At 39.9% G+C, this 14,580-nt stretch overlaps 1 protein-coding gene across 2 annotated transcripts in view; it reads left to right on the forward strand.

Annotated features, from left to right (window-relative positions):
• Window positions 1-14,580, forward strand: part of adamtsl3 (ADAMTS-like 3) — a 661,690-nt gene that overhangs the window by 262,070 nt on the left and 385,040 nt on the right. For both annotated transcript variants that reach the window (XM_060852820.1, XM_060852818.1), the window contains exon 4: window positions 6,598-6,725. In XM_060852820.1, the coding sequence (XP_060708803.1) occupies window positions 6,598-6,725 (128 nt within the window). The remainder of the gene's footprint in view (window positions 1-6,597; window positions 6,726-14,580) is intronic.

The raw sequence follows: 14,580 nt of genomic DNA on the forward strand, positions 1-14,580 counted from the left end.
GTTGAAGAAAAGGAGGTTTGAAAGAATGAAATTTACAGCCTTAAACCTTCAACCCCCACCTTTTTTTAAAAAAAAATTAGTTTTCCTGGGCATTGAAGACAATGAATAGTCTCTAACTTGAGAACACAGGGAACATAATTTCAGGCTTTTGACAATGTAACCAAACCATCAGCAAGGGACAGGGTATATGATTCCTAATTTTCGCTTACTCCAACATGAAAGCAAATTACAGGGCTAATTTATTCAACTTCTTCATCATGTCGTGTATATTGTAAGTAAGCGCAATTTTTTTAACCTGCTGCAACGCTGGAGGCTGTGTATGGAATGTATTATACAAATGGAGGGATTAGTATGTCATTAAAGAGGTAGTAAAGTATGTAGTAATTTGCAATTTGAAAGCTTGGAACAATGGAGTACAGAAAGTAGTATGAACAGAAATAATATCTTTGTTAAGTGAGATCTCTTGGATCTTAAAACTGTTACGTATTTGGGAGAACCAAAGTAAATCATCATGAATTGACGTGAACCTCCATTAGAAATGTAACATTTGCCTCCCACCAAAAGTCTATGCATGTCATTTATCACCACGTTTGCAGCTATAACCATTTTATTTTAGTGCTTATTTACCAGCTGTTTCAGCCCCTACATCATTTCATCAGTACAGTATGCACGCTGGTCCTGATTGTCATGCCGCCTGTGAAAAGTGGTGTCTCTCGAGACCTTTTGATGGTGTGCAGGTGCTGTGGCTTGCTGAGAAACACAACCAGTAGAATTGAGAGCTTTTTAAATTAAATGCTCAAGACTTATAGCTGTTTATAAAACCTAACGATTTTGTGCAAATCAAAATGTCAACACCCAAACGTATATGCAAATTTTGAAATGAAGGAAGGGAAAGCTGTGATCGATTTTAATTTTCAGACTGCAATCGGTGATTGCCAAACGTCTGTCTTCAAAAGTTAAATTACGTGGCAAGAGTTTGAGAGACTACGCTTGTGACCTTAACAGGAACAGCAACCCTTTTCCTGAGGCAAAGCTTCTTTCAACCATTAATAGTGGAAGGGATGTGTTTTTTTTTGCTCTGAGAGTTGAAACGGATTTAGAAATTATCCACAAGCTTGAGTTAAATCCAACTGCTGCCTGATCATTCATTTCTGATGCAGAAACTAATCTGCAGTATGACCAAGGGTTTCTCTTCCAGTATCACTGGATTTGTTGTAGTTTATTGAAGTTCATAATTTTTCCCATTCTTGACATAGACTTTCAGTAATATCAAATGAAGCTCTTTGCTGGCCAGCAGTATAAATCTTTCACTTGGTGAGCTAAAATCTGTCTGTCAGTGACACAACAGAGTGGCAGTTTTATTGGCAAAGATCATGGCTAACTTCTATTTATCTTGCTCCTTGTGATGTTTTCTCTCTAGAGGCAATAAACAAAGCAATGTTGTGAGATAATATTTCTTCCTCAGGAATTGTCAATGCTGTCTCATAAATTTAACAGCAAGGCTGTCCCGAGAGACTGCTCTTTAATATAAATAGGATATAGGTTGTAATTTGCTGAAAAGCTTTGTTCTCCTGAAAAGGTGGCTTTGAGCAAGTCATCTGTGTATTAATGAAACATTGAAGGCTTAAGTGAGTGAGTCTCCAACAGAATTTACATTTAGAGGAGCCATTTTGTAGATTAAAGACAAAGGAATGGCCATGGGCCATTATAAAGAACAAGTGGGATCTGGGTGCAGTTATTTGACCCAGTTCCAAAAGATCCCATTTGTACCGGTAGTGAAAGGGGAAGTGGTGTGATCCGAACATGAGGGAAAACCTGGACCGAGTGTTGTCAGAAAGGACGAGCCCTTAATCTGGTCGTTAGTAAATCATAGAGCTGCTATGCATCCTCTTGAAGGACAGTGAGGTCAATTTTATTATCATAATTTGAAATTTGTTTAAATGTTTCCATGGAAAGTCATTAGGCCAGCATTCATTGTCCATCCTCAGCTCACCCTTGAGAAGATGGTGATGAGCTGCCATCCTGAATTGCTATAGTCCCTTCATTGTAGGTACCCTCACAATGCTGTTGGAGAGGGAACTCCAAGATTTTCCCCCAATGACCCTGAAGGAATGGTGATATATTTCCAAGTCAGGATAGGGGACTTGTAGCTGGTCATATTACCACATGTCTGTTATCCTTCCTTCTAAATGGAGGGGCTTGTGGGTTTGAAAGGTGTAACCAAATTAACGGTGAATTTCTGCACTTCATCTTGTAACTGATACAGACACTGCTGCTACTCATCATTGATGGGGGAGGTAGGGGATGTTTGTGAATGTGGCGATCACCAAGAAGGCTGCTTTGTAGTGTATTGTGTCAAGCTACTTGAGTGTTGGGGTTGCATCTATCCAGGCAAGTGGGGAGTATTTGATCACACTCCTGATTTGTGGACAGGCTTCAGGGAGTCAGGAAGTGAGCTAATCAATGTAATATTACTAGTCTCTGGCCTGCTATTATAGCCACTGTACTTGTACAATGAGTCTAATTGAGTTTCAGGTTAATGGTACCTCAGGATGTTGATAGTTAGGAATTCAGCAATGGTAATACCATTGACTGTCAATGGGTTCATGGTTGGATTCTCTCTTATTGGAAATAGTCATTACCTGTGTGATGATGCTGTGGTTTTGAAAGGTTATTTTGTCCTTTTTGTTTTTGTCGAGAGAGATTGAGGGGCAAGTCTGAGCAATCTTTGAGAAGGCAAACAACTTGTGAAGCCATGGGTGTTCTATTTAAAGCTGGAACAATAGAAGCAGCCTGAATGGGTCAGGTCAATCTCCCAACCATAGAACCAGGGATTTTAGGTTTAGCTGCAGTGGTTGTTGCTCAGCAGAGTTGGAAGGCAATGAATCATCTCTCCTGGCTGCTTTCTCTGGTTTTTACTCATGGGCTGCTAGCATTGCATGTGTAACAATTCTGATTTCTGAATTTGCCTTTTGCCAAGGGTGTGTTTATTGGATGTTACTACATTGGAACAGTCAGTGTTTTTGTAGTAACATTATCTATTATTCTGTTAAGTTTTCCAGTAGAGTTAAATTATTACAAGTTCCTCTTTTTCTTTTGTTGTATGTTAACTATAGTATTTGAGTAAATTGTGTTTTGCTTAACGTCAAGTAGTTTAGAGTGATAGAGATATACAGCAAGGAAACAAGATACTTCGGTCAAATTGCCCATGCCGATCAGATATCCCAAACCAATCTAGTCCCATTTACCAGCACTTGGCCCGTATCCCTCTAAATCCTCCTATTTATACACATCCAGATGCCTTTTAAATGTTGTAATTGTACCAGCCTCTTCCACTTCCTCTGGCAGCTCATTCCATACATGCACCACCCTCTGCTTGAAAAAGGTGCCCCTTAGATCTCTTTTAAATCTTTCCTCTCTCACTCTAAACCTATGCCCTCTAGTTCTGGACTCCCCCACCCCAGGGGAAAGGCCTTGTCTATTTATCCTATCCATGCCCCTCATGATTTTATAAACCTCTATAAGGTCACCCCTTGGCCTCCGATGCTCCAGGAAAAACAGCCCCAGCGTATTCAGCCTCTCCCTGTAACTGAAATCTTCCAACCCCAGCAACATCCTTGTAAATCTTTTCTGAATCCTTTCAAGTTTCACAACATCGTTCTGATAGTTTGACCAATCGAATTGTATCTGGAACACAGCATCTGATGTTTACATCTGAAATATGAAAACTTTAGGGTCTAGGCTTAGTATGTTTTGAGGCTGTCTGGCATAGATGTTACTTGTCACTTGTCAACCCAAACTTCGATATTGAGCAGGTTTTGTTGTATTTGGGTGCAGACTGCTTAGGTATCTGAGGCTTCCTAAATGGTGCTAAACATTGTGCCATGATCAGCAAACTTCTGATTTTACGATTGAGGGAAGGCCATTGATGAAGCAACTGTGAATGGTTTGGCCTAGAAGACTGCCCTGAAGAACTCCTGTAGAGATGCCCTGGAGTAATTTAATTAAGAACAATCATACTGCAGGAGTCTGTAGTTGTTAGAAATTATTGTACTGGATTGTGTTGTTTGATAAGCCAGCTGGTTTACCATCTGTTCATGCAGTGTTTTTTGCCATTTTCCTGAAGGAATATTACTATGTGATGATACAAGCTTTGTTGACTATTTTCTTGACAAGGCTTTGAGTCTACAATTTGAGGGAGGGCTTAGTGTCTAATAAAGATTTAACTGTTAACGTGGTGTTTGAATTTTTGAGATTCACCATTTTGGATTTATAAGTTTTAGCTTATAAAGTACATAGAGTGAGAACTCATGGATTTTTTGACAATTATTTTATTTCACCCACAAATAGCTTGAGAGATTGTCCCGTTTTGAAACTGGCTCAGTTGGCATTGTGTTAGTACAGAGGTTTTGTTGTTATCAATCCATTTTTCCTACTCTTGTGCTCTGCCAAGCAAGCTGCTGGAAAAAGCTTCATTTGTTTGTTCTCAAGTCTAGCTTCATTGTATTTCCGAACTAAATTCTTCCCAGTCAACCTTTTATCTCCCAATATGTGACCTCCTTGTTCAAGTGTGAATTGAAGAGGAGAAGTAAATTTATTTAAGATAACTTGGTAGGTTTAGTGTATTCTGCATGCATTTCCTAAACATGCCTCAGTCTATGGTCAGATGATCACAGCTGCCACTGAAGGTCAGTATTCATTTGCCCTTTGAAAAAAAATTAGTCTATGACAGTATCAGGTATTAATATCAGATGCTGGAAGTTGAATGTCGATAACATATGTTTACTGTTATCATTGCTGTATGGCTAGTTGGCGATGCAGACTAATGCCAACAGCATGGGTTCAATTCCTGTACCAGCTGATGTTACCATGAAGGACATTTCTTCTTAACCTCTCTGTTCACCTGAGTCATGGTGACCCTCAGTTTAAATCACCACTTAGTCATCTCTCTCTCTATTGAGGGAGCAGCCCTACGATCCAATAGCTCTATGGTGACTTTTGCTTCTTGTTGCTAATACAGGTCATTCCGCTATAGTGCGTGTTTTGTTAATGCAAATTCGCTATGAAATGATTGACAAATTGGAGACACTGTTTCTAAAGGGCGAACTTTTAAAGCATGTATTGGTTGTAATGTGGTTCCAGCCCCATTAATCTAAATGGTGCCGTTATGCGATTTTCTTAGGACACAGGGTCGCCCGAGAATAGACCTACTGCCTTGTAGCAGAACTGACTGTATTGGGAGTTTCTATTGAAGTGCAGTCGGCAAAACGTATTTCTTTTGTAGACACAATAAAATAATCAAATCATTGATTATTAAAAGGTCTTCATATGTAGATACATTGTAATGGACAGTGTTAAATTTACTTTGATTCCCAGAATTACAAAGTTATACACATTTCATGATTGACAATATGCAAAGGCAAGTTTTAGCGACAAAAGAAATTATAAGTTCTGACATTGAGCATTTTTCTTGGCTTTGAAGAAAGTAACTGCTATTTTAACAACTTATTTCCCAGTAAGTGTTGAATAACTGGCAGGCACATTGGTTGCATTTGCGTTAGACACTATGCATTATACCATCACCAACTTGAATAAAACATGTATCATATTATGAAAAATCTGGTAGCTGTATATACAGTGCATCTTTTTAAACAATCATGTTGAAGAATTATTCATGAGCAAAGCAGACTCTGATTCAGGAGGTATCAGTTAGAATGGTGAATTTACTGTTGGAATGAGTATAGAATTCAAATTAAAGAGAAGGAAATGTAGATTGGATTATGAAAGTAAGAGGAAGAGATAAATGCTTTGCACAGCATGACAATTTTGAATCAAGAGTGGAATATGCTGGAGAAACTCAGCAGGTCTGGGAGCATCTGTAGATGAATGTGTTAAAAGGAGAAATCTGCATGCATGCAGGAAACCATGTACCCAAACTTGCAAGTAAAACTTAATTCAGCATTCACTTCGATGACGTGTTAATTTTTCAGTGTACACTTGCAAATTGAAGAGATTGAGATCATTTAGACTTTTTAAAGAGTATCAGCAGCAGGCTGATTACAATTATATTTCAAATTATTCAATGCTGTCCTAAAAAATCAGTCCTGACTTTATTTGAAAATTTGAAACATTGGTCATGGTGAGCCTAGAAATGTCAATGGTGAATAAGGTGGGCCGCAAGGATAGATATTTTGAGTTTTACCTTTTGGGATTCAGTGATTTTGAGTAAGACCATATGAACTGGATCAGGTTATTCCTCACTGAGAAGTTGTTTGAGTGGAAAATTTATGGCATTGACATATAAGGGAATGTTTGAGCGCTCGCCCATGGGAGTTACCTGGCTTGTTGCAACTGTGGAACAGAAAGTGGCAGGCAGCATGCCAGCAACTTTTCAAACCAGGCCCTTGTGAGCCAAGTACCTTGACATGGGTAAAGATGTGGAGGGTCTACCCTTCAAACCAAAATGCAAAATTAATGAAATTTTGAGTGTGTTGTCTCATAGCTGCCTGACACACCACTAGAGGGATTCCCCCCTTGTTGAATATGTTTGAGGGCTTATTCAGTGTTATTTCAGACTCTCGATTTTTTTTTCCTTAGACGTCAAGAATCACACGTTCAGATGAAGACAAAGATTCTGGCTGGGATGCATGGGGATCTTGGAGCGACTGTTCAAGAACTTGTGGTGGGGGAGCCTCCTACTCTTTGAGACGGTGCTTAAATGGCAGGTGAGTGCAAAACTGTTCAATTGAATTTAGTTTATGTATCTTACAGACATTACTTAATGTTTCTCAAGCTTTGATTTGCTTTGAAAGCAATATGCATTCTGCAGCAAATAGGCATCCACTTAATGTACACAAGATTCCGCAAGTAGCATATTGGTGAACAACTACCTAATCTTAGAGTTCATTGAAGCAAGAATGTTAACCAATTCAAAGATACATCCATTGTTGCTGAGTTAGGAACCTTTATAACACTTACTTTCATAAAAGATTAGCACCACCTTGATTCCATTACCGAAAACTGCAAGTGGGGCTATTTTCCCAGGAACTTTGGAGGCTGAGGGGGAATTTTATAGATGTTTATAAACTCAGGTTAGGTATGGATAGGGTAAATAGTCAAGGTCTTTTCCCCCAGGGTGGGGATGTCTGAAACCACCGGGCATAGGATTAAGGTTAGAGGGGAAAGATTTAAAAGGGACCTAAGGAGCAACCTTTTGATGAAGAGGATTGCGTATGTATGGAATGAGCTGCCAGAGGAAGTGGGTGAGGCTGCTACAATTCCAACATTTAAAAGGCAGCTGGATGGACATTTGAATAGGAAGGGATTCGAAGGATATGGGCCAAATGATCGCAAATGGAAGTAGATTAATTTAGGATATCTGGTCAGCATAGACAAGTTGGACTGAAGAGTCTCCTTCCATGCTGTACATCAACTATTACGGTATAATTCAAACTGTAAAAACAGAGCTGCTTTAAAAACTCGTTGATGGCATACCATTACCATTTTTGGTGCAAACTCCACACAGTCAGTCAACCAAAGCTGGAATCAAACCCAGGTCTCTGGCATTGTGAGACAGCAGTGCTAAACACAGTGCCACCTAGTATATAGTGTTCAACTGTCTTTTAAATATTCTAACTATACCAGTATCTACCACTTTCTCTGGCAGTTCATTCCAAATACCAACTGCTGTTTGTGTGAAAACATTATCCTTCATGTCCCTTTTAAATGTTTATCCTCTTACCTTAAAAATAGGTCCTCTGCTTTTGGACTCCCATACCTGAGGGAAAAGACTTTTGCTATTCATCTTACCTTTACCCCTCGTGATTTTATAAACCTCTATGAGGTCACCCCTCAACCTCTTATGCTGTGGTGAAAAAGATCCCAGTTTATCCAGCCTCTGCTTATAACTCTCATCCTCCAGTCCTGGCTAACAAACTTGTAAATCTTTTCTGCTCCTTCTTCAGTTTAATAATATACTTCCTATAATAGGGTGACCAGAAGGGTATATAGTAGTCCAAAAGTGGCTTCACCAATATCCTGTACAACCACAACATGACATCCCATGTCCTATACACAATGATTTGAGCAGTAAAGACAAGCATGCCAAATGTCTTTTTTACCACTCTACTTGGGCGGCAGCTTTCAATTAATTTTGTACTTGAACTCCTAGATCTGTTTGACACCACTACGAGGGCCTTACCATTAACTGTGTAAGACCTACCCTTGTTCTGCAATTGGCCCAATTGACCCTTTGTAATCTTTGATAATCTTCCTCACTGTGGTCTCTACCACCAATTTTGGTGTCATCCACAAACTTGCAAACCATGCTTTCAAGATACACATCACAATCATTTATATAAGCAACAATGGACCCAGCATTGATCCCTGTGGAACACCACTGGTCACAGGCCTCTGGTTCAAAAAACAACTCTCTGCCTCCTATCGTCAAGCCAGTTTGTATGCATTTGACACGCTTCCTCTGAATCCTGTGTGATCTAACTTTATTAGAAGGTGGGACTGTTAGGAACGCAGTATGCACCAATGATCGGGCAACTTCGACATCGTGTGTAGACATGAGGAGCTTTATGTTCATTTTGCTTGGTGTACTGTTCTATGGTTCCACCAAGGTAGCTTGCACCAGGGCTATGTTTGATTTCAGTGGGAAGTAGGTATGAGGAGTTCGGATTTTTGGCAAAATGTTGGGGACGTTTTTTAATGTAGGATTGAATATCGTTCAAGGATATACAGTAATTCTTCTTGATCTTCACCTGAAATCTTCAAATCGGTTCCACAGTGAGATACATATGTTATTGTGTTACTGGATTTCAGTGGGAGCCAGCTAGAATGCGGCTGGCCATAGCACACGATGGACTGAAAAGATAGTAATTGGTGATTCAGTTGTAACTTTAAAAGGAATTATGTGTGAGTGGGAAAATATTTGTATGAATATGAGGCGAGTTGGATAACTCTTTCAAAAACCTGGGACAGAGACAATAGCCTAGATTGCATCTTACTATGCCAACTTTGCAGTAGGCTCCTGAGAGAGATCATCTATTTATTCTGGAGTATGGATAGCTGCTGTGGCCGGCTGCGTTCACCTGATTTCTGGAAAATTTAATTGTCACTTTCTCAGGCGGACATAGAGCAACAAAATAAGACCGTAAGATGGTAGAGCCGAAGTAGACTATTCGGCCCATTGAGTCTGTTCTGCCATTCAATGTGATCATGGTTGATCTGATAATCCCAACTCCACTTTTACGGCATAGTCTTGATTCCTTTTTTAATTTTATGTCTCAAATGGAGGCCACTCAGCCCTTAGCTCATAATAGTTTAATTCATGGTGTAAACATTCATCCTATTCTTTCTATTTCCAAATTTTTCATATTCCATCTCTTTAGATTCATGTCTTTTTTTTTCTTAATGATGTTATACTCTTGACTTCGTAATTCCTTGTGAGACCATAAGATTAAGGAGCAGGAATAGATCACTTAGCCAATTGGCTCTGAGAGTATTCAGCTCCACTTTCCTGCCTTTATCCCATAATTGTTGATTCCCTTACTGATGAAACATCGCTATCTTAGAACATTCTTAATGTCCTCGCCTCAACAGTCCTCTGCAGTAGAGTTTCACAGGTTCACTACATCTAAGAGGAGGAATTTCTCCTGACAGCTGTCTTAAATGGGCAACCCCTTCCTGTGAAATAACGCCCTGAGGAGGTCCTTGACTCTCCCACAGGGGCAAACAACCTTTTTATCTTCATCCTATCAAGCCCCCTAAGGATATTGTAAAGTTCAATAAAGTTGTTCCTCTAAACCTTCGATGACCACAAGTCCAACCTCCTCAACCTCTTCATATTGGGATCAACCTGGTGAATCTTGTCTGGACTGCCTGCAATGCCAGTATATTTTTCCTGAGATACGGGAACTAAAATCATTCATCATACTCTGTGTACAGTCTAACTGGTACCTTCTATGGTTTGAACAAGACCTCCTTTATTTTATGCTCCATTCCGCCCTTTGAAATCCAGGTCAGTATTCCATTTGCCTTCCTTCTTACCTGCTGAACTTGTAAGCTAGCTTTTTTGGATTTATGAGTGAAATCACTCAAAGCCCTCTGAAAGCTGCAGCACATTCTCCATTTAAATAATATTCATCTCTTCTATTCGTCCTGTCAGATTGCATAATTTCACATTTTCCATCATTATGTGCCATCTGTTTCGTTTTTGCCCACGTGTAATCTGTCTGTATCTCATTACAGACTTAGTGTCTTCCTCATGTTGCATTTGTTTTTGTTATCTGTGACTAAATGATGGTACATTCACTTCCTCCATACAATTCATTGACATATCTTGCAAATAATTATGGGCCTAACACTGATCTTTGTGACACTCATTATTTACAGGTTGCCATCCTAAAAATGCCCCCTTATCTTGACTCTGTCTTCTATTAGTTAGCCAATCCTCTATTTCTGCTAATATGTGACCTCCAACAGGTGGGTTCTTTTCTTGTTAGGTAGCATTACATGCTGTACCATATAGGAAAATTTAAATACAGTGCTGACCCCAGAATCCGAACGCCCTATTGTTCGAACAAATTGGAATCCAGACAGTTATTTTGAGAAAATTTTGCCCTAAAATCCGAACACATATTCAGAATCTGAACACCATGTACCGTTCAGGTCGCACATTGTTTGTTTAGTTCATCCTGGGAAATAGTTGTGAAAGCATCTCTCGTGTGTCCATCGCTAGTTTACCTCGTGTTTTCACCTTGATTTCACCCTTGTGCATTCACCATGGCACTCAAGAAGAGCAGTGAAGCAAGTAAGAGGAAGTCCGTGAGAACGACAATTGAGTTGAAGAAAGAACTTATCGCTAAGAATGAGAGCGGTACGCGTGTGTCTGATCTCGTTGCATATTTGAGATGCCGAAAACGACCCTGTGTACGATTCTGAAAAATAAAGAAGTGATAAAAGCAGCTGATGTGGCAAAAGGTGTTACGACTCTGACCTCTAAGAGATCGAAGTTTATAGAGGAGGTAGAAAAACTCCTCTTAGTGTGGATAAACAAAAACAGTTGGTTGGTGATCTCATCTCTGAGGGCATACTTTGTGAGAGAGCCAGCGTCCTGTCTGCTGACCTTAAAATAAGATATGCCTGAAAGTAGTGCTGATAATGGTGAGTTTAAGGCTAGTAGGGCGTGGTTTGAAAACTTTAAGAAAAGAATTGGGATCCACAGTGTTATGCATGGAGAGGCTGCTAGTTCGAATGTGGATGCAGCGGCAAAGTTTGTGAAGAAATTTAGTGAGTTTGTGAACACTGAGGGGTATGTGGCACAACAGGTGTTCAATTGTGATGAGACAGGCCTCTTCTGGAAAAAGATGCCAAGGAGGACCTATAAAACTAAGGAAGAGAAGTCTTTACCAGGCCATAAGCCAATGAAAGACAGGCTTACTCTCTTGTAGTGTGGTAATGCTAGTGGAGACTGCAAGATAAAGCCTTTGCTTGTGTACCACTCAGAGAATCCATGTGTATTCAAAAAGAACAATGTTATGAAGAGCAAGCTTAATGTTATGTGGAGGGCAAATATGAAAGCCTAAGTTACCAGGCAGTTCTTCACTGAGTAGATTCATGAGGAGTTTGCCTCTTGTGTGAAGGTTTATCTTGAGGAAAAGAATCTACCCCTGAAGGCTACTCTTGTGATGGGCAACACTCCTGCTCATCCTCCAGGCAATGGAAGATTTGGTGGGCAAATATAGCTTCATCAAGGTGAAGTTCTTGCCCCAATTACCACTCCTCTCATCCAGCCCATGGACCAGCAAGTTATCTCAAATTTCAAAAAACTGTACACCAAGACTATGTTCCAGAGATGCTTTGAGGTGACAAACGAGACAAACTGACCCTCAGAGTTTTGAAAAGATCATTATAATATTCTCCATTGCTTAAGAATCATAGACAAAGCATGGAGGGAAGTGTCTCTGAGGACAATAAACTCTGCCTGGAAGAAACTCTGGCCTAAATGTGTTGCAAGGAGAGACTTTGTAGGCTTCGAAGAACCACCTGTTGTGCCTGTTATTGTGTCTCTGGGCAAGTCCATGGGCTTGGAGGTGAGTGAAGAGGATGTGGAGGATTTAGTGGAGGATCACAAGAATGAACTCACCACAGAAGAACTTCAGCACCTTCTCAAGATGCAGCAAGAAGTGGTGGCAGAGGAAATTTCTTCAGAGGAGGGAGAGGGAGCTGGTGGGAACATTTCCAGTGCTGAAATTAAGGAACTGTGCTTCCTGTGGTCTAAAACACAGGCCATTGTTGAAAAGTGGCATCCTAACAAGGCAGTGGTCAGCAGGAGCATAAACCTGTTCAATGACCATGTGATTGACCATTTCAGAAAAATTCAGGCAAGTCGCCAATACCAGACAACTTTGGAAAGGTGGTTCTCTATAGAAAGCCAGTCCAGTGAGCCCCAGCCCTTTACAACTGGTCTTAGTGTTATGAGAATGAAGAGACAAAGACAGCAAACACCAGAAGTACAGTTACCTGATGTTATTGTGGAAAGTTACTCACCTTCCAAGCAGTAAACCCTCTCCCTCCTTCCTCCTCTCCAGCTTCCACATGCACCATTAGCACTCCACACTAAGGTGAATGAAGTTATTTTCATGTTAGTACATTTATTTCTTGTTTTTATTATTATTACTTGATATTTAGGCCATTTACTCATCTTATTTTACCTTAACCATGTGTATTTGCAGTTAAGTGTCTTGAAAATGTTTTTTTGGGGTCCAGAAATAGATTAATTCACTTTCATTCTTTCTTATGTGGCAAGTAGTTTTGGAATCCAAACATTTTGCCATCGGAACAGCCTCCTGGAATGAATTAAAGTTGGATTCTGAGGCACCACGGTATATTGTATCCAGTGGTTCCTCTTTACCTATCCTGCTTGTTACCTTTTCAAAGAAATCCAATATGTTTTTCAGGTATGATTTCCCCTTCATGAAGGCATGTTGACTCTTACCAATTACACTCTGCATTTTGGGTGCTCTGCTATTATATCCTTCATAATGCACTGTGTCATTTTTGCGTGGGGCCAGTGTTAAACTAACTGGTTTAGTGAAGTTCAATATTGCATTGAAATTTGGCAATATCCTGTGGCTCCATCTTGTTCCAGCTCTCTCTCTGTACATTCCTTCAGCTTATCAATTGATCTGGATGATACTGAAGTGTGTGTGTTGTTGCTGGAAGGTTCTGCTCAAAGTTGTGCTAAAATCAGGCAGCAGTGCCTTTCTTTAAAGAGGCGATAAAGCCTCTCACGGATGAGGACTTGGGCCACTATTGTATTGGTGTTCTGAAGCAATCTTATCATGGAGCTGTTGGCTACAATGTGTCCTGGAGCGATCACCAACATGGTATTTGACAGCAACCTGGTCAAGCCTTCTGATCTGATACATGGATACAGCTAATGATGTATGGGTACAGCTTAATTCTACAAACCAGGCTTTTCATTCTATTTTGGTGATACTAAATAACCATTTGGAATTGGTCAACATAGCCGTTTTTATAAGTAGGTCAGATATTTCTCAGTTCAGATGATGTAGAAACTGAATTACTTTTTAGACAATACCATCTGAACATCCACACTGCCATCATCACTTGTTCTTCTCCTTGTGCTAAGATTCTCAGAATGTTGCTTCCTCAAACTAAGTAATTGTGCTTCTGTCTGTGCACAGTGATGTGTGGTAATGTCAGGTTGTGGCACATAGAATAATTGAAGTATCTAATTGAACATAAATTGAAACTCAAAATTATCATTGAACTTGTAGCTGGGATGAGGAGTTTACCATGTGAGGAAAGATTGGACAAGTTAAAGCATGTAAAATTCTGAGGCGACTTTATTGGCTAGACACTAAAAGGTTGTGTTTGAAACTAAAACTAGGAAATTGTTTAAAAATAAGGATCTCCCATTTAATGAAAACATGAGTTTTTTTTTCTTTTGAGGGTCATATATCTGTAGAACTATCCTCCCCCAAGAGCAATAGAGCCTGGACCCAGAAGCAGATGTACATAGATTCATTACTTACAGTGGAGTCCAAGGGAATCTGTTGGGGTAAGCCGGAAAGTCGAATTGAGGCCATAATGAGGTCAGCACCAGCCTTATTGTGAATGGTGGAGCATACTCAAGGGGCCTCTCCCTGTTCCTAGTTCATCTGGAAACATTATTGGGATCTCTTGTTGTGCAGTGGAAGCATCCCTAGCTGTGGGCTCAAAGGACTGGGTTCAAGTCTCATGTGCTTCACAAGAAGTGTGCCCTCCAACATCTGAACAGGTAGATTATAAATATATATGAAAACATGATTGAAGAGAGCATTCATTCTTATACATGATTGCTAATTGAATTGTCCAGCTTAGTGCATGAAATAACAATGAATTAAAACAATTGCACTTATTTTGCCATGTTACCATTATTTTAGAAAATAGTACTTTATAATCAACCCGTTCAGAGATTTGGTAGCACATCTCCAAGGCAGGTAAGGCTTGATTCTAGACCACCTGGCTCAGAGGTGGGAACAGTACCACCGTACCACAAAACCC

The sequence above is a fragment of the Hemiscyllium ocellatum genome, chromosome 39 (assembly GCF_020745735.1).
Source record: "Hemiscyllium ocellatum isolate sHemOce1 chromosome 39, sHemOce1.pat.X.cur, whole genome shotgun sequence".
NCBI classification, from domain to species: domain Eukaryota; kingdom Metazoa; phylum Chordata; class Chondrichthyes; order Orectolobiformes; family Hemiscylliidae; genus Hemiscyllium; species Hemiscyllium ocellatum.